Genomic DNA, 25699 nt, shown 5'->3' with positions numbered 1-25699 from the left:
GGAAAACATCTTCAAGACCTTGTATTAGGCGGCCACTTCCTAGACTTTACACCCAAAGCACAAGCAACAAAGAGAAAATAGATAAATGGGAACTCCTCAAGCTTAGAAGTTTCTGCACCTCAAAGGAATTTCTCAAAAAAGGTAAAGAGGCAGCCAACTCAATGGGAAAAAATTTTTGGAAACCATGTATCTGACAAAGACTGATATCTTGCATATACAAAGAAATCCTACAACTCAATGACAATAGTACAGACAGCCCAATTATAAAATGGGCAAAAGATATGAAAAGACAGTTCTCTGAAGAGGAAATACAAATGGCCAAGAAACACATGAAAAAATGTTCAGCTTCACTAGCTATTAGAGAGATGCAAATTAAAACCACAATGAGATACCATCTAACACCGGTTAGAATGGCTGCCATTAAACAAACAGGAAACTACAAATGCTGGAGGGGATGTGGAAAAATTGGAACTCTTATTCATTGTTGGTGGGACTGTATAATGGTTCAGCCACTCTGGAAGTCAGTCTGGCAGTTCCTTAGAAAACTAGATATAGAGTTACTATTCGATCCAGCGATTGCACTTCTCGGTGTATACCCGGAAGATCGGAAAGCAGTGACACGAACAGATATCTGCACGCCAATGTTCATAGCAGCATTATTCACAATTGCCAAGAGATGGAAACAACCCAAATGTCCTTCAACAGATGAGTGGATAAATAATATGTGGTATATACACACGATGGAATACTACGCGGCAGTAAGAAGGAACGATCTCGTGAAACATATGACAACATGGATGAACCTTGAAGACGTAATGCTGAGTGAAATAAGCCAGGCACAGAAAGAGAAATATTATATGCTACCACTAATGTGAACTTTGAAAAATGTAAAACAAATGGTTTATAATGTAGAATGCAGGGGAACTAGCAATAGAGAGCAATTAAGGAAGGGGGAACAATAATCCAAGAAGAACAGATAAGCTATTTAACGTTCTGGGGATGCCCAGGAATGACTATGGTCTGTTAATTTCTGATGGATATAGCAGGGACAAGTTCACAGAAATGTTGCTATAGTAGGTAACTTTCTTGGGGTAAAGTAGGAACATGTTGGAAGTTAAGCAGTTATCTTAGGTTAGTTGTCTTTTTCTTACTCCCTTGTTATGGTCTCTTTGAAATGTTCTTTTATTGTATGTTTGTTTTCTTTTTAACTTTTTTTTCATACAGTTGATTTAAAAAAGAAGGGAAAGTTAAAAAAAAAAAAAGAAAAACAAGGAAAAAAAGATGTAGTGCCCCCTTGAGGAGCCTGGGGAGAATGCAGGGGTATTTGCCTGCCCCGCCTCGATCGTTGCTGGCATGACCACAGTCGTAGGGGACTGGTGGTTTGATGGGTTGAGCCCTCTACCATGGGTTTTGCCCTTGGGAAGACGGTTGCTGCAAAGGAGAGGCTAGGCCTCCCTATGGTTGTGCCTAAGAGCCTCCTCCCGAATGCCTCTTTGTTGCTCAGATGTGGCCCTCTCTCTCTGGCTAAGCCAACTTGAAAGGTGAAATCACTGCCCTCCCCTCTACGTGGGATCAGACACCCAGGGGAGTGAATCTCCCTGGCAACGTGGAATATGACTCCAGGGGAGGAACATAGACCTGGCATCGTGGGATGGAGAACATCTTCTTGACCAAAAGGGGGATGTGAAAGGAAATGAAATAAGCTTCAGTGGCAGAGAGATTCCAAAAGGAGCCGAGAGGTCACTCTGGTGGGCACTCTTACGCACACTTTAGACAACCCTTTTTAGGTTCTAAAGAATTGGGGTAGCTGGTGGTGGATACCTGAAACTATCAAACTACGACCCAGAACCCATGAATCTCGAAGACAGTTGTATAAAAATGTAGCTTATGAGGGGTGACAATGGGATTGGGAAAGCCATAAGGACCACACTCCACTTTGTCTAGTTTATGGATGGATGAGTAGAAAAATAGGGGAAGGAAACAAACAGACAAAGGTACCCAGTGTTCTTTTTTACTTCAATTGCTCTTTTTCACTCTAATTATTATTCTTGTTATTTTTGTGTGTGTGCTAATGAAGGTGTCAGGGATTGATTTAGGTGATGAATGTACAACTATGTAATGGTACTGTGAACAATCGAAAGTACGATTTGTTTTGTATGACTGCGTGGTATGTGAATATATCTCAATAAACTGAAGATAAAAAAAAAAAAAGTACTCCTAAGGGTTTTGAAACAGCTGAAAATTATACATAACAGTGTAGAAGAAAGCATGAAAATATGCTATGAGATGTTAAGAATCAACAATAGAAATTTATCTTAAAAATAACCCTCCTAAAGTCACTAATTTTTACTGAGTCTCAATGTCAATATCTGTATAATAAAGGAGTTGGACTAAATAATCTCACAGGATATTTCCAGCTCTAAAAATGCAAATCACAAAATAAATCAAAATTTTAAATTGGTATAAAGGATTTAAGTCTCTTAGGAGGATATACCAAAATGCTTAGAATGGATATAACTGGCAAGTGGGATTGTAGTCATTTCAGTTGTTTTTCTTTTACTGCTCTGTATTCCTTCTATGAACATAATGCCTTTATAAAACAAAACAATACAAGTTATGTGAAAAGAGCAGTTTATTTTTTAAAAAAAAGATAAAATTACCTAACAACCTTGCTAAAGAAACAAATGTCTCGACTATCAAGAAAATTCAAGGATACAAAGAGGAATTACAAACCCTGAAATGCAACTCATGTACAATTTTTATCTTCCCTAAAATATTTTTTCAGTTATGATGATTCAGTTTTAAGATTATATGAGGATTAATTGTAACATTTCCAATAAAGTGCTCATCAATAATTACAAATGTTCTTTATGGAACATTTCATTAATATTTAACTATGAAAAGATTATTGCATAAAATAAGCTTTAAAGGGGAGTCAAGACATTACCCATATCCAATAAAATTTTAAATAAATTTAGTGTTGTTATAAGGGGTAATAGTTTAATATTCTGGTTAATGGTCCCTCAGTTAATAATGCAAGATTTGTTGCACAGAATAAAATGCGGGCACAAGCCATAATTTTTCCTTTCGGGTTACTAGTTTACTATTTTGAATCTGAAATAAAGTGAACTCTTCTAAGCAATACTGTGGCTCTATTATGCCACAAATTCAATTTTCCTGTAGGACAAATCATATGTCCTCTGTAAATAAAATGATTAAAACATTTCCCCCCTCCCTATAATCTGCAAAGGTTTCTTTTTGCCCCTCAACTACCAATGTACAAGATTCAGGCTTATTAAAAGTAGAAATGAAATTTTAGTTGTGATAATTTGCAAGGGCAAATATGCCTTAGAGAAGGGACCATAAAATAATGGTCAACAATTTCCATTTCAATTATTTGATTTATATTACTAATTTTATTATGTAATCATATTAAATGTATACAGCATTTCTGCTATTAAAATAGATTATTTTAGTCACCTCCAATAAATGTACTAATTTCCAGTAAATGCAAAGCACAGAGGCAAGAAAACAGTTTCATGTAAACCAGTGTTCCCCAAACTTCCAAGACAGAATCATCTATGGAACTTGTTACAAACACCAATTCCAAGGCCCTGTCTCAATGAACCAGAACTCCATGAGAGAGGTAAGGGAAGGGCTAGGTTTAAAAGCTCTCCAGGTGATTCTCATCATCAGGGAAGCTGGGGAAGCACTGCTGTCAGCCACCTGTTATGCCCCAGGTGTGCTCCTTGGGCCACCAGCAGAGGCGTCACCTGGAAGCTATTTAGAAATGCAGTATCTCCACCATTCCCAGAACTATCAATGCAGAATCTGCAATTTACAATTTACCAATTTACCAGGTGACCTGTGGGCACATTAAAGTGTGAGAGGCCCAGTATACCCTATTTTTCTTGCCCAAATAAAAATGTAGCCCTCTGCCTCTTGCAAGATGCAATAATTTCCTTCTGTTAATTCTTGCAGACAAAATCAACACTGAATTTGAAGGCAAACATGATGACAATTAACACCTTTGTTCATTTCTTTACATGCAAAAAATGTTATTCTATCACAACAGTATGAAATTTCATGGATGTCAAAGAATAAGCCAACAGTTTAGGTGGAGCTCTTGATATGAATTTGAATCCCTTCTTACCCATTCTCACCTTCACAAGTTTTGCCATCACTTCTTAGCACACGGCCAACCCCACACTCACAGCGATATGAGTTTTTTAGGTTTACACACATCTCACTGCAGCCACCATTGTTTTGCTCGCACTCATTTTCATCTGTAGAATCGGAAAACAAATATTTACATACTGTTGTGTGACTCTATCCTTTCACAAGCCCCTGAGCATAACATCCACATCTTTTCAGATCATGTTGATACACTTTCCACAACCCACGGCCCGCACAGTGACCCAGTACAATCACTGCTATCAGCCTTATCTCTTCAACTGAGATATTTATTCATCTGTCCTCTGCTGGGGTGTGAAGGACCTAACTGCTCGCCAATTCCTTCCCCGAAGGACAAATCTGGGGAAACGACTTTCCTTTGTGTCCTGAGTACGCCTATTTGTATTGATGTATCTCACCTTCTCCAGTGAGTTCCTTAAAAGTTGCTAAATACATATAAACTTATAAATCAAATTGTGTTTTAAATGCATTAAAGGAGCTTCCATTGAGGAAGGAAATACCTGATAAATATACTTGGTGAAGCAGTCTTCTGTTATAATATGAACAATTGCCCTCAAAATCTATTTTAAAAATTGGAATAGTCTCACATTGTACTTAAGCAATGACTCATTTTTTTTAAAGAATCTGATGAAATACATGGATGCTTGCCACAAAAAATTGCACAGTTGGCAACAAAGAGGACTGAACATGTAGAACCTCTTCCTTCTACAAACAAAGGAAGGGAAGACTGGGAGCTAAATTTGCATGGCCCTCGGGAATATATGACATGGATATAGGACGGAAGCCAGGGACTGGGGCTTAAGGATCCATGAGATGAAAGGAGCCATGGCCTTGGGCCCAGGAGAAAAGGTCAGTGGAAATGAAACCTCTGCTGAAGTCCAGGACCCTGCAAAAGGTATCTCCCAGTGAAATGAGTTGTAGAACAATTACTCACTGGCCTGGGAAGCAACAGGAAGCTCTCTGCGTGAAGAAAGAGAGACACCGTCATAAGAAATCAAACCCCAGTCAGGGCCCTGACATGGCCCAAGTATGAATTTATACTTCCCACACAGCGTGGAAACCCTGAACCTGAGAAACTGATGTAAAATTTGCCCTGGACTCGAGAAGCCTTGTGATGCCTGACGAGCATTTGAAAAATGGCTGTGCATTAAAACTTGAGGTGAAACAAATACAATTGAAGATGGTTTGCCATAAAACACCACACGTGAGGAAATGATCCAACTATGAGAAATAGTTGTCAAAGGCTTTGTACCTTGAGAACTAGATATGAAAGAATAATCCAGAAGAATTCCTAATGTAAGGATTTTTCTAATTGCTAAAGAAATCAAAGAAAGAATGGAAAACAAAATGAAAATATGTAAAAAGAGGTAGAACAGAAAAAAAATTATAGAACTTGTAGAAATTAAAAACAGTTGACGACGCTGGAACCTGAATCAAGGCCCCTTCTTGCCCGTCCCTCCCGGGCAGCCTGGAAGTGGGTGGTTGCAGCCCAAAGAGGGAAGGTCAAGAAGGGGCCGCAGCCTTCCTGGACGAGAATATGGCCACACCGAGGGACAGCAGAGCAGGGAAGGGGAAGCTTGGGTTCCTCAGAGCCCTCCATACCAAGCCCTTATTTCCGGACTGGTTGGTTTTTTTGTTTTTTTGTTTTTTTTTAATGAGAGAAGAAAAATAAACTTCTACTTATCTAAGCCATTGTTATTTTGTGTTTTTTTTATTATTTGCAGCCTAACTTGTATACCTTATGCCCAACATCTCCACTATTATGTGTATACCCTAGAGAAAATCACATACATCCAGTACACTATTATTTTTATGTTCATTGTAAGAACACAAAACAATGCTATATATTGTTATGGACACATATATAAATAATAAAAGCATAGAAACATAGGCCAGAGGAACACATACTAACTTTAAGGCAGTGATTTATCCCTGGGAAATAAGAGGAAAATGGGACAGAGTAAGATGATTTTACTTGTATCTATAAAATTGTATTTCTAAAAACACAAAACTGAAGAAAAATTTAACTATAGTTAAATCTGGGCACATGTATGTCTGTTTTATTATTTTCCTATATACTCTTCTCTCTCTGAAAAAGGATACATAATTTAAAATAATTAAACTATGTTTCATTTAAATAAAAACTAAAGTGAAATTAACACATAAAAAACATAAGAATTTGCCTATAGTTTTAGGGGATTCATGAACTCCCCGAAACCCGTACACCCCAGGAGGAACCTGGAGTTTTACCCTACGTGCTAATAGGCAAAGCTCTCCAAGACAAATGGTCAAGCAAGAGGTACGTGTGGTGTATATGGTAAACATATATATCTGTATCTTTGTATCTTCATGAAGCAGCTCTGGAGACTTATATAAGAAAATAATATAAGTGCTTACTTGGAATAGAATTGAGGGAGGGGGAAACAAGCAAATTGGGGGCAGAGAACTGGACATTTCACTGTGTATCTTCTCATGTTGTTTGATTTTGGAATCATTTGAATATATTATTACCTATTTAAAAGTTATTAAAACGAAGACATAGAAATGAGCAAACAACTCTTGGCTTAAAATAAAGCCAAATATTTCCCAAAAGATTGGGGGAGGGCAGGTAAGGGGATGGGTGGGTGAGATCACAGGACCTGCTCCTCCCTCACCCAAACCTCGTATCATTCAATCACATGGCCCAAACAGACCACACAAGACCCCTAGTGCCGTCAAAGGTGGGGGTGGAGGGGTTCATTTAGCAGCTGAGACTGACACAAAAGCTTTTCTAAAATACCAAGGCTTTTATACCCCTTTCACACAAATCCCCTATCCCAGCCTGACCTTGATACTCTTTTCTTTGGAAAGTGAGAGGGGATCAGTCCTCCTCTTTCTCTCCTGACCTGTTTTAAATCTATTTGAGTCTGAGTACAAAAAAAGAGAAAAGCTTCATAGCATTAAAGAGAAAAAGAGATGATCTTCAATCTTGGGTTTTTCCACTCTGCTTCCTTCCGTTTATGGACAACAGAGCACATATACAATCCATCAACCCTAGATTTCCTACAAATAATCTGACTCCCCTTTCTTGTTGCTCAGGGAAGCAAAAGTTATATTAGTGAAGCCATAGGAGTATGTCCTTTGATAATTTTGGACCAGTGCTGTCCAATAAAAATATAAAGCAACCTGCATATATAATTTTAAATTTCCTAGTAGCCACATTAAAAAAAAACAAAACTGGTAAAATTAACGTTAATAATAAATTTTATTTGACCCAATACATCCAAAATATTTTCATTTCAATATATAATCAATATTAAAAATTATTAGTGAGATATTTTCCAATCTTTTTTATACTAGTCTTTAAAATCTGATGTTTATTTTACACTTATAGCATATCTCAATCAGGATGCTAAATTTTCATTAGGAATACTGGATCTGCATTTAAAGTAAAAAAACTGTATAGTTAGTGTGGTGGCTTGGAGTTATGTACCCCAGAAAAACATGTTCTTAATCCATTCCTGTGGGTGTAGGTTCCCAACTTTGGATTCTGGGGTGGATGGACTAATCAGGATGGGTCTTAATCCTATTACTGGAGGCTTTAGAGAGAAGGTCACAGAGAGGGAAACTGGCACAGAGAGAAGCCACAGGGAGCAGTCAGAAGCTGGAAGTCAACGGAACCTGGAAGAGAAAGGGGAAGACGCTGCCATGTGCATTGCCACGTGATAGAAAAGCCAAGGAACCCTCAAGATGGCCAGCCAGCCAGAAGACACTGACCCCCGGAAGGAAGCAAGCCTTTCTAGCCTCTGAAACAGAGCCAATAAATACCTGCTGTTAACCCAATCCATTGTATGGCATATGTTTTAGCAGCCGGGAAACTAAAACAATTACTCAATTTATCGCAAACATTTTTGGTTTTCCAATGACTGAACTGAGTATCAATTATTAAATTTAAGTTAATAAAAATTAAAGTCAAAAATTCAGTTTTTCAGTCACACTAGTCATATTTCAAGTACTCCACAGCCACATGTAGCTGGTGGCTATTATATTAGAATCCCCATCACTACATAAATTTGGCTTGCAGTTTAGTCATGAACCAAAAAGGCAAACACCACTCCAAGTGTTCAAAGTCATGCACTGGAGAAAAATGATGGTGCTCTGAGGCTGGAAGAGTTTTTTATTTGCCCCTTTGATCCAAATAGTCTGTTTCTACGTCACGATGAGTTTCTTACCAAAGCATGTCTGTCTGTCAGGGCCTAGCATGGTTCCAGGGGAGCACATGCACTCACTGGTGTCCAAGCAGCTGCCCTGGCAGTCTTCATCGCAGATGTCATAAAAATCTACGGAAGGATAAAGATCACCACTCCTTAGGTCAAGGACCAGAGGTCACACTCATTTATGAGAAAACCTCATGAGTTCTAAGGGGGAATAAGCGCTCCTAGCTAACATCAAGGGAATTTGCATTGTTTGGGGTTTACATAACCCAGGAGCATCTTTTGTCATTTGGATTAACGATTTCCAACTTTGGATCCATAGACCTTTTGGTGGACTTACTATAAATCTAAAGCCTCACCAAACACAGGCTATAGAATATACAAACATTAGGTTCCACTCTTCTATAGACTCTATTTTTAACATGTAGATAGATTTTGATGGGATTAATAATATAGAAATTGATTTAAAAGTATTACTGAACTCAAGTAGCTTCTTATTAGATTGAAAAAAATCAAAGAATTCCAAGCACAATGTTACCATGTGCATGACTGTTACATATGTGTATATCTCAAAGAGGAGTCTTTCCTATTCAAAAAGGTTGGCAATCCACTATTTAGAAAACCTAAGTCAACATTTTACTCTGTTTTGTTTGATTAGAATGAAGGCAAAATCAATTGATAAAAGTTGTAGCTTCTTTCCCTATTTCTTCAGGAATTTTTCAGAAATCTAAGAACAGATCTCAGAAATTACAAACTGGAGGTATCTGCGGCCCAAAATCAATGTTACTCAGACTCTGAGATAATACTGTCACCAATAACTGAATGTCATATGGCATTTCCCCCTTCTACCCAACCTGTGGCCTTAGGGAGACAGAACAAGGCAGGTACTCACGACCACAGTAGACATGAAAGCAGACACTGGGCTTGGTCAGACGGTACACATAGTAGCCTCCAGGGCAAGCCTTGACCTCCACTGTGGTGTTCCAGAGGCAGCAGTTCCCATTGAAGCTTGCACAGGCCTGGCGTTGCACAATGCCATCACCTTCTAGGGGGTGGCTGCCATTGAGCCAGACGGGTGCGTGGGTTCCACAGTGGTTTTCTGGTATGCAGAAGGTGGGCATGGCATCTCCCGCCATGCCGGTGAAGCGGTACCACTCCCCATCCACATGGTTGTCACATACAGGTGGCCCTTGGGACTCATCGAACTGGTGGTCGGTGTTCCTCCACGGCTCATTCAGACTGATATATGCAGAGCAGGGATCTAGGGCTGGGAAGGAAAGGGACGCCCAAGAGGCACCTCTTGATGTTTCAGATCACAGGGGTGGCAGCTGGTGTTCATCTTTTAGTCTTGCATTTTGTCTTTTGGGGTTCAAGAAAGAAATTATCTAAAGTGCCTGAAATCAGCCACTTAAGATTCCTCAAGGTGACTTAAATGCATTTCATAAATGTCTTTTACAAAATTATTTTGAGCCTATTTAAAGTTTAGTGTAGCATTGGACTAAATTTTTTGTTCAGAGTGATCATTTGAGAGAAGTATAAGTTGTTCAGACCAAGGAAGCTTAGGATTATTGTCCTACTGAATTCTGCATACTGCACATATTTAGAATATACCTACAGGCTGTATCTTATGAAAGCAATCAACTAACTTGGTGTCCAGAGAAAGTTGAGCAAACTTAGAATGAGGTCTAAAAATATTTACTAAGGAAGAAGCTGAGAATTATGGTCTGCAAAAGAGAAGACAAAAGAATATGTGTATCAGTTTTCAAAAATCTGGAACAGGCTCTTGGAAGAGGAATTAGGCATTCTCTTAAAAGGACAAGAACAAATTGTTAAGGGTAAGCACATTGGAGTTCAGCTATCCAGTAATGGGAGAGGCTATATACAGTGTGGTAAGCTCCCTGACTTTGGAGATGTTCAAAAATGATTGGGATGGCTGTTGGTACAGAAGATTATAGAAGGATTTTTGCATTAATAGAAAGTTTGACTTGATAATGAATGTGTACATCTCATTCCACTGAAAAGGAAAAGGCTCGGGTACATTTCAGTTGTTTGAAATAGACAGTACACAGGTAAGTAGCTACTAAAGATAATCTCAGAGTTTTGGTATATATTTCACAAGGTCATAAAAAATATCATGAACTTTGTATATTCATAATTAGCCATGGTATCACTATCCTAGGTTTAATAGAGCAAATACTTTCAAGGATGTATTTTTTAGTGCATAAATTGCATGGACAAATATCTCATCAGTGCATTTTAATGACTAAAGACACCGATATCCCTAATATTCTTACTGCTTCCCTCAGTTTCAGGGAAACATGGAATTAATTTAGATAAATTGTGCTTATGAAAAAACTGTGAAACCAAGAAATTCTATAAAGAAGCACACTGACTAGAGAGTACTATCTGTCTGAAAGCATGTGGCATTGCAGGTAGGGAATTCACTTTAGGGCTGATATATTTTGTGGGCAGAGAATTGAGTATCAGCAAATACTGCACAATAAATGTGGACAGACCATGGTCATAAAATAGAAATGTTCTAGAAACTATTTTGGATTTTCCCAGTCTGCATTTCAAACTATAGCCACAGGTAGTGGAGGGTGTAGTCTAGTGCTAATGGCCCCAACTGGAATACAAATTAGGGGCAGGAGATAAAGAGGACATCACATTTACAGAAATAAGGCACTGGCAGAGCTGCAGATTGTGGAATCAACCCTCAAATTTCTTTAATGTTCTTGAGATATCTCAGTGGAGCACTAGACTATAGTTTGATAACTCGTGAGGGGAAGAAGTAGCCTCATACCAGACTCTTTCCCTTCTCAAAAGAGAAGTTTCCTTCGTCTGCTCTCACAGTTGTGTCCTTCTTATGAAGTGAGGTTTTCAGGGCCATTTCACTTATAAATTCATAGAAATATTTGGTTCATCTCCCTGTCTAATTTTATAGGAAATGTTTAGCTACTTAACTTTTAATAGCTTCTACAGAAATTCTCAATCCTCTCTCAATAATTCATTATGTATAAAATTCTTCCTTAAATTTAACTGTCTTTTTTTATGCTATTTGCTAAAGGTCACTTCCTCTCCTGTTGTAGGGGAGATATGGTGTGAACAGGGGAAATATATTCACCTTCTTCTGTAGAATGAAAAACAATATCTTAAAAAAAGTAAACCAGTGAATATTTTCTTTTCTAACAGCCAATGTCTACCCCATCCCATTCCCTTTTAGCAGTAATTCAATTCTTTAGTAATCTGGCAACGCATCTTAAGTCCTGTTTTGAGTTTCTCAGTGTAGAGACCAGAATTTGGAATTATGCATATTGTAGCCTCAATTGCTAACATACACTCCTCAGATGGGAGGGCTGCAAATAGAACAGCCCCATGGGTTCTTTCAAAGCTCGGGTCAGGGAGGCCAGGGCCTGCCAGAGAGCGTCTTGACTGTTTTCTAGGACTGGCTGCCCTGGCCGCCTCCCCACCTTCCCCCCCTCGCCTCCTTCTCCTTCCTTTTTCCTCCCCTCCCCTCCCTTTCCCACCAGCGCCCACCTCCTGACCCCAGCCCTGAAAACCCCCCTTTTTCTTGCTTCTGCCTTTAAACCAAACATCCTACAAGGGCCGCAAAAAGGGAGGCAGGTGGTGTACTGGAGGACACAGGAGGTATTAGAGGGAAAGTAAGCAAGGAATGAGAATATGATGAATGAAAGTTAGCTCAAGCCTATTCAATTTGCACCCCTAAAAGTCCTACGGCAAGGCCCAAGTGACCTGAAGAAATAAATCAGGGTTAGTTAAATGTTGAGCCACTCACAAGTGCCAAAAAGGATGGTTCTCTCCCCCCACCCTACTCCTTCAATTAGAGCTTAAAATTCTATTGGAAAAAAAGAGAGAAATTTGTTAGCAACTGGAAACTCTTCTTTGCATTGGCCAGTTTCTTCATCAAACCTGTGGACAAAGATAGTTTAAGATTCATTTGGTCTGTGGAAAGCATTCTATTTTCAGATGTCGTGACTAGGAAGTGTGGTTTCTCCAGACCTGTGCCTTTCATGGGGACATAGCTTTCAGTCTCTTGCATTCATTCAAAAAAATTCTCTACCCTGAGCTCTAAAATATATATATATATATATATATATATATATATATATATATATATATATATATATATTTGCTCTTAAAATTGGTTAGAATTCCTTTTACACATTCTCCAAGAAATACTAAGTTCATGGAAAGCTGTGGGATATGGCAGATCTACAGCCATTTTGGATGCCCAGGCAAGAGGCTCATTGGAACTTGTAACAGAAATTCTCTGAAAACATATCTTCATAGATTATCAGTGCCTTTTCTTACACTATCCTATGACCAGTATTTAAGGTACTGGAATCTGGCTGTCAATCATCTGCACACTGAAGTACATTCCAACAACAAAAAGTGCATTATGCCAAGAACTTTACAGAAGACTCACCCATTGGTGACACATGTGTGATGATCATGGAAAGGCAGGTGAGAAGCAGGAATTGCGGCATTCTTCTGGAACAACCAGCAGAGACAGACTGGAAAATCCTCTTACTACTGGTTTTGCTTTGTCCCCTTCTTTTTCAAGCACCTTTTAAAAAAGGTCTCTAGGCTTTTATGAAGAAACTCTTTATCAGCACCAGAAGGGGCTTTATCAGAGGAAGAGGATGAGTGGGATAAGGTGTCCATTGCTCTGGCCTTGACCCCAGATAGAAGCACTGCTTTACACTGTCAACAGGGTTATTTTATCAATACTCCTCTAGAGGAAATAACTCACAATCCCTCATCCTCCTATTGTTTTCTCTTAAGAATTCCCTGCAGTGAATGATACTCCCAGTATCTTATCCAGAGGGAATGCTAAATGAGGGACATCCCCTCACGTCAAAATCTTGTTTTGCCATTTCTTCTAGGAATTGACTTCATAATGTTGCAGCCAGAGCACTGGACATTAAATGAAGACGGGATAAAGCCATGTGTTGGAAAGAGTGATTAGGAAACTTTTTGGTCACATAGTCAAGGAGTTTGTAATAGCATAAAAAATAGTAGGAAGGGCAGGTGTGAGAAGGGGGCCATGGTCCTATCATGTCTTCTGGTCTCAAAACTTTCTAAAATAACAAGGCTTAAATTGTATTTTTACCAATTCAAGCAGTAATACCTGTGTTTCCAAAGTGCCTTTCTTCCTGAAAATTAAAAATGCTTTAGTGCTATTTCACTAATCCTCATACTAAGCTAGGGGTGGGAGCTTAAAATTTGGAAGTTAAGAACACACTGAGAAGTAAATGACAGAGTTTACTAGAGTTTCACTTTCAGACAGAAGAGGGGAAAATAGGGACCAGTATATTGTGTGTCACCAGACATAGCCCTAGTGATTACAGGTTTGGCGTTTGCTAGTTTCCTGACAGTCTATGGTGTTGTGGAACGTCTGAGAATTAGCAAGCACAAATACTGAAAAACGTGAAGAGGAAGATTGAAAAGAAGGGTAGGGAGAAGTGTTTGGTTTTCTCCTCAATATTATAGTAAACAAGGATCTGAATGAAATCCCAATTTTTCTTCCCCGATCTTAACCTTGACCTATTTGGGTTTCCTCTATTTCTGCACTTTCTCATATCTATGCTACTTTTCCTGATAACCAAGTTTCTAGTGACTGGGAAGGGGATACTATTATTGGGAAGTAGTCCCTAAACTTGTTGTTATAATCTCTTAGCACAAATTTTTCTATGCTAAGTGGCATTCAAATTACAATGGCCCCTCCTCTAAGGGTTTTAGCTCAATTAAACAAATATTAGTGTTTACTGGGGACCATAATTTTTGACAATGAAGAAGGTAAAAATGGTCCCCGAAAGTAAAGTTTACAGTATAGCAAGTGGCTTCCATTTATCTAAAATGGTATTTAGCTACTTTTTCACTAATATTAGCAGAATACAGGCAATTTGGCCGTTGGCTTATTAAGCTGTGGTTTGATGGCAGTAACGGATGACCCTGGGACAGACAAGTTGCCTCTTTGTAGGGGCAGTGCTGCTAAATGGCAGTGCTCTTAAATGAAAAAACAAAATCCCACAATTTCCTCTTCCTGAGAAGCCATCTGAGTGCTTCATATGTGTTGCAGGGAAGCAAAGGACGTGTGCATGAGATAAACCCAGAATTGCTGCCAGGAGTGACTGCTGGGAGTCAAGGACTTCTACCAGATAGCTCTTTTATTCTAAACAAGCATTCCCAGAACGGTAGGACTTTTTTTCTCATTCTTATTTTTCCCTTTTTAGTTGACTTGCTTTTTCATTTTAACTTTTTATGATGAAAAATTTCAAAGATATATAAAAGTAGAGAGACCCAATAATGAACACTCAGCTTCAATAATTACTACCATCTTGTCAATCTTATTTCATTCATATCCCAGTATGCATTTCTAACATATGGTCTTTTTTACATAATCACAATGCTATCACAACAATGAAAATCCATAATAATTCTTTAGTATCATGTACTACCCATTAAAAAAATTTCCCCAGTTGTTTAAAAAATGTCTTTTCACTGTTGGTTTGACTCAGGATCCCAACAAATATGTTGCATTTGGTTGTGTCTCTTACATTGCTTTTAATCCATAATGGTCTCCCCCTCCTTTCTTTTTTCCACATGCCACTTGTTGGAAATAACCCAGTCATTTGTCCTGTAGAATGTTCCACATTATGGATTTGGCTGATTGCTTCTTTGCTGTGTCTTCTGCTTCCTCTCCCCACCCCCATACTTCATGTAAACTCTTGCCCATATTTTCTAATTTTTCTAAAATATGTTATTAGAATTTTAAAACAAAAAAAAGTCTGGTGACACTGAAGGAATTTAATGCATGGGAGCAATGCTAGAAATGGATTAGTTAGGTGGTGGATAAACCAGTCTTCTTTTGGAGAGCTGGAGTATCAATTTGAGAATTTCCAGCATGTAAGTGGTAACTTAAATGGAGACCCAGGGAAAATGGGGTCTAAGGTGGAAACTTGAAGAAGCTTAACATCAAAATTGTGTGCAGTGAAAGAGGATGCTGCAAAAGAGACCGAGAAGTAGTCAGAGATTTGTAGATGGAAACCCAAGAATGGAGTCACAATCTGAGGGACGGTTTCAAGGAGGAGGGGTTGCTCAGTATGGAGCACTTAAAAAACACGTGTAAATGAACATTTGATAAAGTAGTAATTTTATATTCAGTAGAATTCATTAAAATTAACCTGTACATTTATTCTAAGGAAATAACCACAGAGTGTATCATGGAAGACAAGGAATTTGGACTTTTTTTGGGAGTGCAAGGAACTATAGGATTATGGTAGTGATAACAATGAATTTCAACACTTACTTTTGGTGAAATTGAGTTCCAAAATCTCAGAAGTTCTACTTGTCTGTAATATCTATCTTAGATAAATAAAACAGTCAAATCTATTTTAGTTTATTTAAGCAAAAACTATGTGCTTACCGCTACACCTTGACAAGCGAGATATAACTGTCGCATGTGACATAATTTGAGTACATTTTTTCTTTCTATTTACCACTTTCCCCATACTCACTAGTCCCCCATTCAGTCTGATGGATTGATCCCAGAATTCTGTGCCTCAGTTTCCTTCTCTTTAAAATAATGTTTGACTACATCAATGATTCTCAATTGGAATCACCAAGGCTTGTTACTTGTTACTTGAGTTTCTTAGTGGAAGCCCAGAGAACTTGTGTTTCTAACAATTCCCTGGCAACCATACTCTTGAGAATCCTTTTGTTTTTCCAGTTCTAAAAGTTTATGATTCCCTAATAAAACTGCATTACCTACAATCAGTAATGGAGTTAACACAATCTCTAGTGAGAATTCACTATGCTTTAAACTTTAAATTGGAAGCTCCACAGAGGCAGGGATCATAGATTTTCTTTTCATTAAAAAAAAAATCCCCTACAAGGTTAGCAGAATGTTGTGGAATATTAGACATTATTTATTGACTGCAAACAATGGCTTAATGTTTTCAATCTTATCTCCTTACACTTAATACCCGCCTCAGGCCTGTATGGATTAGGCTGCTATAAACTGCCAGAAGGCAGGACCATAACTATAGAGGCTTCCTGTACATCACCTCACACTGCATTAAACACAATCTGACATTTAATACGTACTTTTTGATATGCCTTTAGTGATCCTGGTAGCATGTGATACTTTCCTATTTAGAGATTACTATAAATTTTGTACAAACTTCAAAATAATGGATATTTAAGCCGGGTCCACCTTGAACAACTCTCTGCAGTCCAGGAGACCACACGGACAATCAAGGTGGTCTGATATAACAGAGGTTTCTCCTGCTAATCAGAAGATGAGGATAATTACTCAGTGCTGCCATTGATTTTACAGATGGTGGTATAGGTCACTCCATCTCTTGGTGGCTCTGGAAAACTAGGAAATGCTAAAAACCTAAGGTTCAGGAAGAATTAATGAGATGCCTATTTTGGAAAAATAGGCTCCAGGAACAAAGCTTATTTGATAATAGTATTTTTATAAAAGTTAATTTTAGAGGTGTTAAGTAAAATAAAATGGCCATCTGCATTGGGCTTGTGGGAGAAGACCCCTTTCCCAGAGGACAAAAACAACTGGCCTCCAGGGATTTTTGGAGAAAATGGAACATACCCTACAGGGATCTGATAAGCAACAACTGGTGATAGAAGGAGCTGCTCAAGGAGAGCTAGCTTATCAGAATGGACAAGCATACCGCACAAATCAATGTACGTCTGCTCCCTAATTTTCAAGAGGCCCCTCCAGGTAAAGTGGAAGCCTAATGTCAGCCAATCAGGACATTTCCTCACTGCTTCTGTGTTTGCCATAAATGACCTTCCTCTTTCCACCCCCTCAGTGGAACGCCCTTCTACTTTCTGAATGGGATGCTGCCATTTCATGAATTGGTCAAAGAAGCTGTGAGATCCTAAACTGCATGAAAAGTTGTTGTTTTTCTATCAGAAATAAAAAGCTTCCTACCTAGAATCATGGGGAAAAAAAATTTGGTTTTAAAGAATGAGATGCTTTAGTTCAAAAATTGAATAAGTATTTATTGTTCCAGAAGGTACATAGCTTTTTTTACATATTTCATAAATGATACAGGATTTTACACATGTTCAATATTTTGCTATTTGTTTAAAGGACTTTTCTCCATATCCCCCCTCCCTCCCTTGCCTCCCACACACCCTGAAGATTTGCTCATTGCACTGTGCTGTTTCTTCACAAAAACCCTGCACAACAAACAGGATAAACGTTTTAAAAATAATTCACACAACTTAAAAAAAAACAAATGAGGGGAGGGGTTGAACAGCGGGTGGGGGGAGTGGGAGAAAGGGTGGGGCGAGGAGACATGCCTCCTTCCATTCCGTCATACCGGTGGAGGGGGTGGTGGCAGGGGCAGCAGCAGCGATCCTGACTGGCCTTCAACCTCTGCAAGGCACCCGGAGTCTGGGTTTGTCATTTAAAGTTTCCCTATTCATACACAATGATCTCAATAGAGGAAGAAAAAGAGAAAGAAACCCCTTGCCACAATGAGGAGGGATGAATCATGTGAAAGAAAAAAGCCTATCAGCCGTGTGGTAAGCCCTGATCTCCTTTCCGTCCTGCCCCCACGGTAGTTAAAAACAGGATACTGGACACAGAGTCCTTTGACTTTCCAAATGCAGATATCATCTGGAAATATGGTAGAAAACATTTTGAAAGAGTGTAAGATTAATTCTTCTTTAATTTAAGATAAGAAAAAATAGGGTGTAGAGGGTAGGCCTGAAGGAAGCTGTAGAAATGTATTCCTGTATAAAGATAAATTGCACCCACTGAGATCCATATACCTTATTTACCACTGCTGAAGTGGTGGAAGTGGGAGGGCTCACAATGTGTCCTTGGAGAGTAACGAGCCTCCAGGCCAGGCAGTGCCACCTGGGGGGCCTGGAATGCTGTCACACATTAAGTGCAATGAAATTATTCTGGTTCAGAAATGGCTACAGAGCCATGATTTTAGCCAATTTGTAAACCTGACATCTTCCTGATTTGGTAATACAGCTGAACCCTCCCTCTCTGATATGAGTTGTTGGAGAGAGAGGGAAATATCAATGGGATAGGTAAATAAAGGAAGGAAGTTCTTCCTTTTCTTAAAGACTAATTAGTGAAAAATGAAATGAAAATACCTCATGCAATGCTGCCAGTGATTTCTAGATATTGCTCTAGAGCACTGGGATTTATAGACATTTAAGAAGATATTAAGGGATAATCCAAAGTATCAATTATCAAACAGGCATAAATTGGTTCTGATTATCAGATGGATGAAATTAGTGTAACCAACAGGTACAGGTGCTCAGCAAAGGGAAACAGGAGAGAGATTCCTGGTAGGTACACAGAGGCTGGGGCCAATCTAAAATAAATGCTCATGATATGGACTCTGTTTGCTACCCACATATCTTGATGATTTGCTTTTCTGGTATATTTATTTAGTCCTGTGTCAAAAATAAGAAAAGTTAAATTAAAAAAATTAGAACGGAGTGTGGTGCTGGTGTGTTACTGTTTTGCTGACCCTGCAAAGAAGATGCAAGAAACGGACACCCCAGCATCATTTTCTCTTTATGAATCTCTCAACTATATAACTGCATCATTTTCATCCAAAAACTGAGATGCTTGATTAAGACAATTTTCACTAAGCCCTTTGAGACTTATATTCCACAATGCCTGATCCTCAGATTTTATTACATTCTTCCTTAAGATCCTTTTAGTTTTTGATTTTTAATTTAAGGTAAAAATCCATCCCCACCCCTATGTAGCTCCCAGCTTCCACCTGCAATGCTTTAATTAAAAAGGCAAGAGTTATAAACAGGTGTTCTTTCTGCTGGGATTCAGAGGCTCTTTGCAGGTCAATCTTTTTCACCAATTTGTCGGAGGGGCAGATGTACTTGCAATGGGTCTCTCAGTCTCTTAAGGTCCATTTCTGCCTAAAATAGAAACAAAGGTGAGAAAAACTGCCTACTGAGAAAAATAAACTGTCTTTCGCCCATTACTAAAAGTCAGAGAAGTCACACTCTCAAAATAAGAGTGTCTTAGAAGACAAAGGGCTTGGCCCCAAAGCACGGGACAAGAAATGGGGGTCCAAAACGGAAGTATGTCCTTGGCAGTTCAACCATCAAAAAAGCCTCCAGAAAAGGCAGTGCCATCAACAGGGCAGGACTCAGGGGCCCAACAACATGGGGCCGCAACTGAGGCTTCCTTAGTGTGTCTCAAGATCGAAGAAGTTCATTCAAAAACCTTTGCTTGGAGAACTTTAATTTATGCTACTCAAGACTTTAGTTATTTATCCAGTAGGTGTGTTTTTTGCTTAGCCAGTGAATTTTAGAACAGAGATGTGCAGTGCAGTCAACTGCAGCAGTTTAAAAACACCCACATGCTCAGGCCTCTGTCCTGAGGAGTCTGATTAATAGGTTCAGGGTGGAGCTCAGAGATCTGTATTTTTAGTAGCTGGTGATTCTGATGCCTCTCCCGGAGCTGAGAATCGCCACACAGAGCAATAGAAGAAGTAAGACCAAGACACAGGGAGATGGATTAAGCCTATTCAAAGTACAACCCCACCATCAAAAAGAAACAGAAAAGGCTGGAGAAGGTCGTGGGAAAAGCAACTAAGCATTAATGAGGATGGAAAAGCTTTTTCATGAGCACAGATTTTTGAAGACTCGTTCAAGTCACACAAAGACTACATATAGGAGGAATGAGGATTTATTCACCAAAATCAAAGATATCAATCACAGTGAGGAAGGCACATACAGAAGTCTGAAAGAGGTAATTTCCATGAAAAAATAAAATATACTAATATTTTTAAAAAGCATTTTCTGTTCAATAATCTATGACCCGTGGCTGGCAAAGATTTCTAGTAGTTATCTCCCTTTTATCTGGATTTTGTTTTCGTCCCATTGCTACCACACATTTTAGTTGAGAAATCTTTGGGTCAATTAACGTAGAAAGATTAAAAACAAGAAAGAAAAGTAAAAATATAGACAGTTTAAAAGAAATAAAGTGAAAAAAGTAAAAATTAAGTCTAAAAATTTCAGTGTTAATTGATAGATAGGATTCACTATCTTTCCATCTGCTTATGTCATAAAACTTTCTAGAGAGGTGTTCATGCTAAAATAGTCATTTTTATCAACTGAGGAATAATTTATACCAGAAGAAAAGAGACTGATCATTCTTTCAGGTTCACCCATTTGAAGTACTATGGTTATGGATAATAATAATGCCACATAGAATGGGACTGGGATTTATTTTTGTAAAACTTACCTGAGCAATTGCATCCTTGAGTTGATTATATTTCTCTAAGTCAAAACGTGACTTTTTGGCTCCTTTATAGAAAAATAGTAAGTATTGTCTGTCTCTGGCTTCTGGATAAACATATTCCTATAAAAATAAAGGAGAAATTGAATTATTAGTGCTGAGCATACTGTCTTCACAAAACAAGCATTCACCAACTGTTGATTAGATTACACATAGAGATACATATCTACTGTAATGTGCTATGTTAAATAATTATTTTTTAAAACATTTTTATTATAAAACACATATGGAAAAGCACATAAAACAAAAATGTACATCAAAATGAATCATCACATAATGAAAACCCTAATCACCATCAGATAAAATAATAGAACACTGCCAACACTCCAGAATCCCCCCCACCCCAAAGTAGTCACTATCAATTGTTTTCTTGTTTTCTTTATAGCTTTCCTACTTATGCATTCATTCTTGAGCTCCAAAGTTTAATTTTAACTGCTTTAAAAATTTTTATAAAAATGGATTCATACAGTATATATTGTGCCTGGCTACTTTCACTCAATATTGTATGTGAGATTCATCTATTGTGTATAGCTGTAGTTTCTTCATTTTCATTGCTATGTTATATTCTATTGTATGACTATATCACAGTTTATCTATTCTACTGTTGATGGACTTTGGGGCTGTTTCCAGGTTTTGGCTTTTCTGAATAATGCTGCCGTGAACATTCTTGGATTTATCCCTTCTGTTGGGTATATACCTGGGAGTGGAAATCCTAGCTCATAGGGTATATGTGTGTTCAAATTTAAGAAGTGATATCAAACAGGTTACCAAAGCAGTTCTACCAATTATACTCCCACCAGCAGGGTATCAGAGCTGCCATCACTCCACATCCTTGCCAATACTTGTTACTGACAGTTTAAAAACTGTTAGCCATTCTGGTGTGTGTACAGTAGTACTATCTTGTTGACTTTTTCAAAAACAAAAAAACAACAGTTTTACTGATACATAATTCACATACCATACAAGTCACCCATTTAAAATACAGTTTTCAATGGTTTTTAGTATACTCACAATTGTGCAACAATCACTACAATCAATTTCAGAACATTTTCATCAGCCCATAAAGAAATCTTGTACTCTTAGCAATCACTCCTCAACTCCTTCAAATTCCCCAGTATTAGGCAACCACTAATCTACTTTCTGCCTCTATAGATTTTTCTATTCTGGACATTTCAGAGAAATAGAATGATATGACCCTTTTGTCTAGCTTCTTTCACTTAGCATAATGTTTTCATGGCTCATCCATGTTGTAGCATATATCACTACTGCACTCCTTTTTATTGCCATATTTAATTTATCTATTCATCAGGTGATAGATATTTGGGTTGTTTCCAGTTTTGGTTATTATGAATAACGTTCCTATGAAAATATGTGTATATGTTTTTGAGTGAGTATGCTTTCAATTATTAATTTATCATATATATAATAAATATGTACATACATACCATTGTGGTTTCAATTAGCATTTTTCTTATCACTCATGAGGTTGAGCCTTTTTCATATATTATTGGCCATTTGCATATCCTTACTTTTTTTCTATTGGACTATCCTTTTCTTAATGATTTGTAGGATTTCTTTATATATCTGGATATGGATCCCTTATTGGATATATGTACTGCAAATATCTCCTCCCAATCTGTTCACCCTCTTAATGGTATCTTTTAATAAACAAAAGTTCTTAATTTTAATGTAGTCTAATTTATTATTCTTAACCTTTAAGGTTAGTGCTTTTCATTTTGTTTAAGAAATCATTCTTTATTCTAGTTATTAAAATATCCTTCTATATTACTTTCTAAGATTTTTATTGTATTATCTTTCATATTTATATCTTAATACATCTGGAATTAACTCTGTGTATAGGGTAAGGAAGAGGTCAAGTTTCATTTAAAAAAAAATACAGATATTCATTTGTCCATCACCATTTATTGAAAGAGTCTGTCCTTTCTTTGCAGTGCCACCTTTAAAATTGAAAGTTAATTTATACTGGGTCTGTTTTACACATTCTCCTAGTCCATCAGTCTAGTTGTCTATCCTTGTGCTGTCTTAATTACTGTAGTGTTAAAAATATAGCTGTCATCTTCATATCTGATACAGCAAGTGCTTGTATCTAAAGATATTACAGTCTGATGTGGGGGGAAAGATCATCGTACATGAATAATTGTAATGCAAGATATCACGAGATGCATGAGAGGTATAAAGTGCCATAGGAATTCAGAACAGGGAGATATCAAAGTTGCTGGAGGAAATTGGTCAAAGGTTCATGAAAAATAGTATTTAAATAAATCTTGATTTGTGACAGGTAGAGATGAACAGAGAACTTCTCCAGCCGAAAGAATGGTGTGTAGTAATAAATGAAGTGGTAGGAAATCTCAGGGCATTTCGGGGGAAAATAGAATATAATTTGGTTTATTTGGGATATAGTATATATATGTAGGGATGTTGAGAGATATTTTGAAAAGATAGATTGCAACCAGTTATGGACCAGGCTAAGGAGTTTGGACTTCACTCAGCAGATAAAAAGAAGCCATTAAAGATGTATGTATACATGGAGAGAGAGAGGAAAAAAACCCACAAAACAGAGAGACATGTACAAGCCACGTCCAGAGCTATGATTTTATAAGCTTTATCTGGCTTTTCAGTTCTCTTCACACAGAGTGACTAGTATAAGCCAGACATGAGACTAGGTGCGGGCTCTTGGGAAACAATGGTAGGACATAAATTTACTGTCTCTCTTCTCTACTAGGTGTGGCTGGGAGACCCAGAAAGTTTAAACAATATTCATAGACTTTCTTTTTCCCACACATAATAGGTCTATGACCATTGATTTAATGACAGATCGAAAATGCCTGTGTTCAATAGCAGACAAATAAAAATGTAAGAAGCAATTCTCAGTTTTCTTCTGACAACTAAGAAAATAGAAAAACTTTCTCATATGTCTCAGTTATTTCAAATGCTTGTTATTCAAGGGAATGGCCAGTTGAATCTTTGGTATTGCACATGTAATAATAAGTGATAGTAAATTCCTCATAGTTCCTAAAGTTATACTACAAATTTCTAAAACAGTTAAAACAGCACTGCCAAGAAAAATTAGGTATAGATACTGGTATTTAATAAATGAACACTGGTAGATAAAGATTATGCCAGGAATATAAAGTGTTTTTTGCCTCTATTATGTGAAATAAACAAAACAAAACAAACAAAAAACCCATTTATACTCTTAACATGCTTAGAAGTAGCCCAAATTTGGATTAATTTAATATGAATTTAATACTTAATTAGTTAACACCAATTCTACCATTACAAGAACTCAATAAAAATAAAGAGCTTATCCCTATATGACTGTTAAATTGATTACTTATTACTTAAAAGGCCAAGCCAGCTTTGCTGAACAAGTTATTCTGTGTCTGACTACTGTCTCCTTTGCTGGTGTATTCCATACCTTACTGCAGTATATTTTAAAGGATTTATTGGTTTATATGGCTCTCTTTAATAGTCTGTAAGCTCCATGAAGGCAGAAGTCATGTCTTATATTAATCTCTCTATCTTTAGCACCTAGCATAGTGCCTCATACATGCACACACATACACACACATGCACACATACACATATGAAGGCAAAATGAGTACTTAAGGAGAACTGCCTTTAGAAAGAATATGAGAGAAAAGAGAACTATTTTGATAACCAAGACTTCATTACTATCTTACAAAAAGTTACCTGAAGAGGAATTCTTACCTGACGTGTCATTACAAAATATGCATACATTGCCATGGCACTTCCATAAGTGATGAAGTAGGTGACTGGCTCCATGATATCCCAGGAATATTCCCACCAGGTAAGCCGGGCCAAAATGCCAAACTGTGTGGCCATGTAGGCAAGTCCACCCCATAGCACCAGAGTGGTCCTCTTCTCAGCTTTTTTGCTAATCTCAATTCGTACCTATGGGCCACACATGACTAATAATAAGGCATTTTGATATAAAATCAATTTAAAGCTCTTATTTAAACCATCCTATGAGTGAACATCGAATAGGGCTCATAATCAAGACACAAATTAGTCCCAATTCTAATATGCATAGTTTGTCTTCCTAAATATTATCTCTGGTTTCACTGAACAAAATATTTCATAGGAATAACATTTTTTAGAGCACGTGTGTTTTATGTTTCACCCTAGAAATAGCTGAAAATAATACAAAATATGGAAATGAATAAGTTAGTTTCAACAGCTCTTTGTCTAGCCACAAGATCATTTTCTTTGAGAGAGAGAAATGAAAATATTCTAGCAGTCTCTCAGTGATTTAATCTATTATCAGTTTTTACTCTAAGGGTTGACTAGGAGGCAGAATGGCATAGTGGGGAAGAACAGGGCCTCTGTATTCAGAATGGCCAAGTTCAGGGCCTTGATCTGCAAAATCATCATTAACTTCATTATAGGGTGGTTCTGAGCATTAAAGAAGAGAATACAGATAAAATACTTAGCAAATTCTTGGCATATAGTAAATAATAAATGATAAGTGAGTACTCAAAAAGTCTTTACATTTTGAAAATATCAAATTAAATCTCGTTCCCTTTCACAACAGTTGCTCAGATTTATAACACATTTCTAATGGTCTTAAACTTAATCAGAACAACCTTAATATAAGTATTTTTAAAGAAATCAGAAAAAGCACACTATTAGGAGTATTTATGCTTTTCCTTAATCTCCAAAATATAGTCTCATTTTTTAAGATGGAAATACTTGCATAATCATAAAAAGAATGACACATGTTCATTATAAAAAATTTAGAAAAGCCTAAATAAGAAAAATCAAGTATAATCCTTGTACTCTATTAGTATTTGCAATATATTCCTTTTTGTATTTTTCTGTGTGCATTTAGATAAATGTGTATAGACATATGCATTAAACATTAAAAATTGGATCGCAGTATACACACTGTTTTATAATTTACTTTTCAAACTATATCATGAAT

General features: G+C 37.5%; 2 protein-coding genes across 4 annotated transcripts in view; both read right to left on the bottom strand.

Annotated features, from left to right (window-relative positions):
- The window catches only part of OIT3 (oncoprotein induced transcript 3), a 33136-nt gene extending 20171 nt beyond the window's left edge, over positions 1-12965 (bottom strand). Inside the window, exons 1-4 of the mRNA XM_037805123.1 lie at positions 12835-12965; positions 9280-9654; positions 8406-8513; positions 4164-4286 (exon numbers count right to left, since the gene is read on the bottom strand). Coding sequence (XP_037661051.1) covers positions 4164-4286; positions 8406-8513; positions 9280-9654; positions 12835-12895 — 667 coding nt within the window. The 5' untranslated portion in view covers positions 12896-12965. The remainder of the gene's footprint in view (positions 1-4163; positions 4287-8405; positions 8514-9279; positions 9655-12834) is intronic.
- A 4452-nt stretch (positions 12966-17417) lies between these two features.
- Positions 17418-25699, bottom strand: part of MCU (mitochondrial calcium uniporter) — a 215609-nt gene continuing 207327 nt past the window's right edge. For 2 of the 3 annotated variants that reach the window (XM_037804433.1, XM_037804435.1), the window contains 3 exons: positions 24466-24669; positions 20680-20796; positions 17418-19346 (listed from right to left, as the gene is read on the bottom strand). In XM_037804433.1, the coding sequence (XP_037660361.1) occupies positions 19269-19346; positions 20680-20796; positions 24466-24669 (399 nt within the window). In that variant the 3' untranslated portion in view covers positions 17418-19268. The remainder of the gene's footprint in view (positions 19347-20679; positions 20797-24465; positions 24670-25699) is intronic. The other variant, XM_037804434.1, reaches the window with a different exon arrangement.

This window comes from Choloepus didactylus, chromosome 15 (assembly GCF_015220235.1).
Source record: "Choloepus didactylus isolate mChoDid1 chromosome 15, mChoDid1.pri, whole genome shotgun sequence".
In the NCBI taxonomy this organism is placed as follows: domain Eukaryota; kingdom Metazoa; phylum Chordata; class Mammalia; order Pilosa; family Megalonychidae; genus Choloepus; species Choloepus didactylus.
The sequence above is the reverse complement of the archived record's forward strand: the minus strand, read 5'-3'. Positions and strand labels throughout refer to the sequence as shown.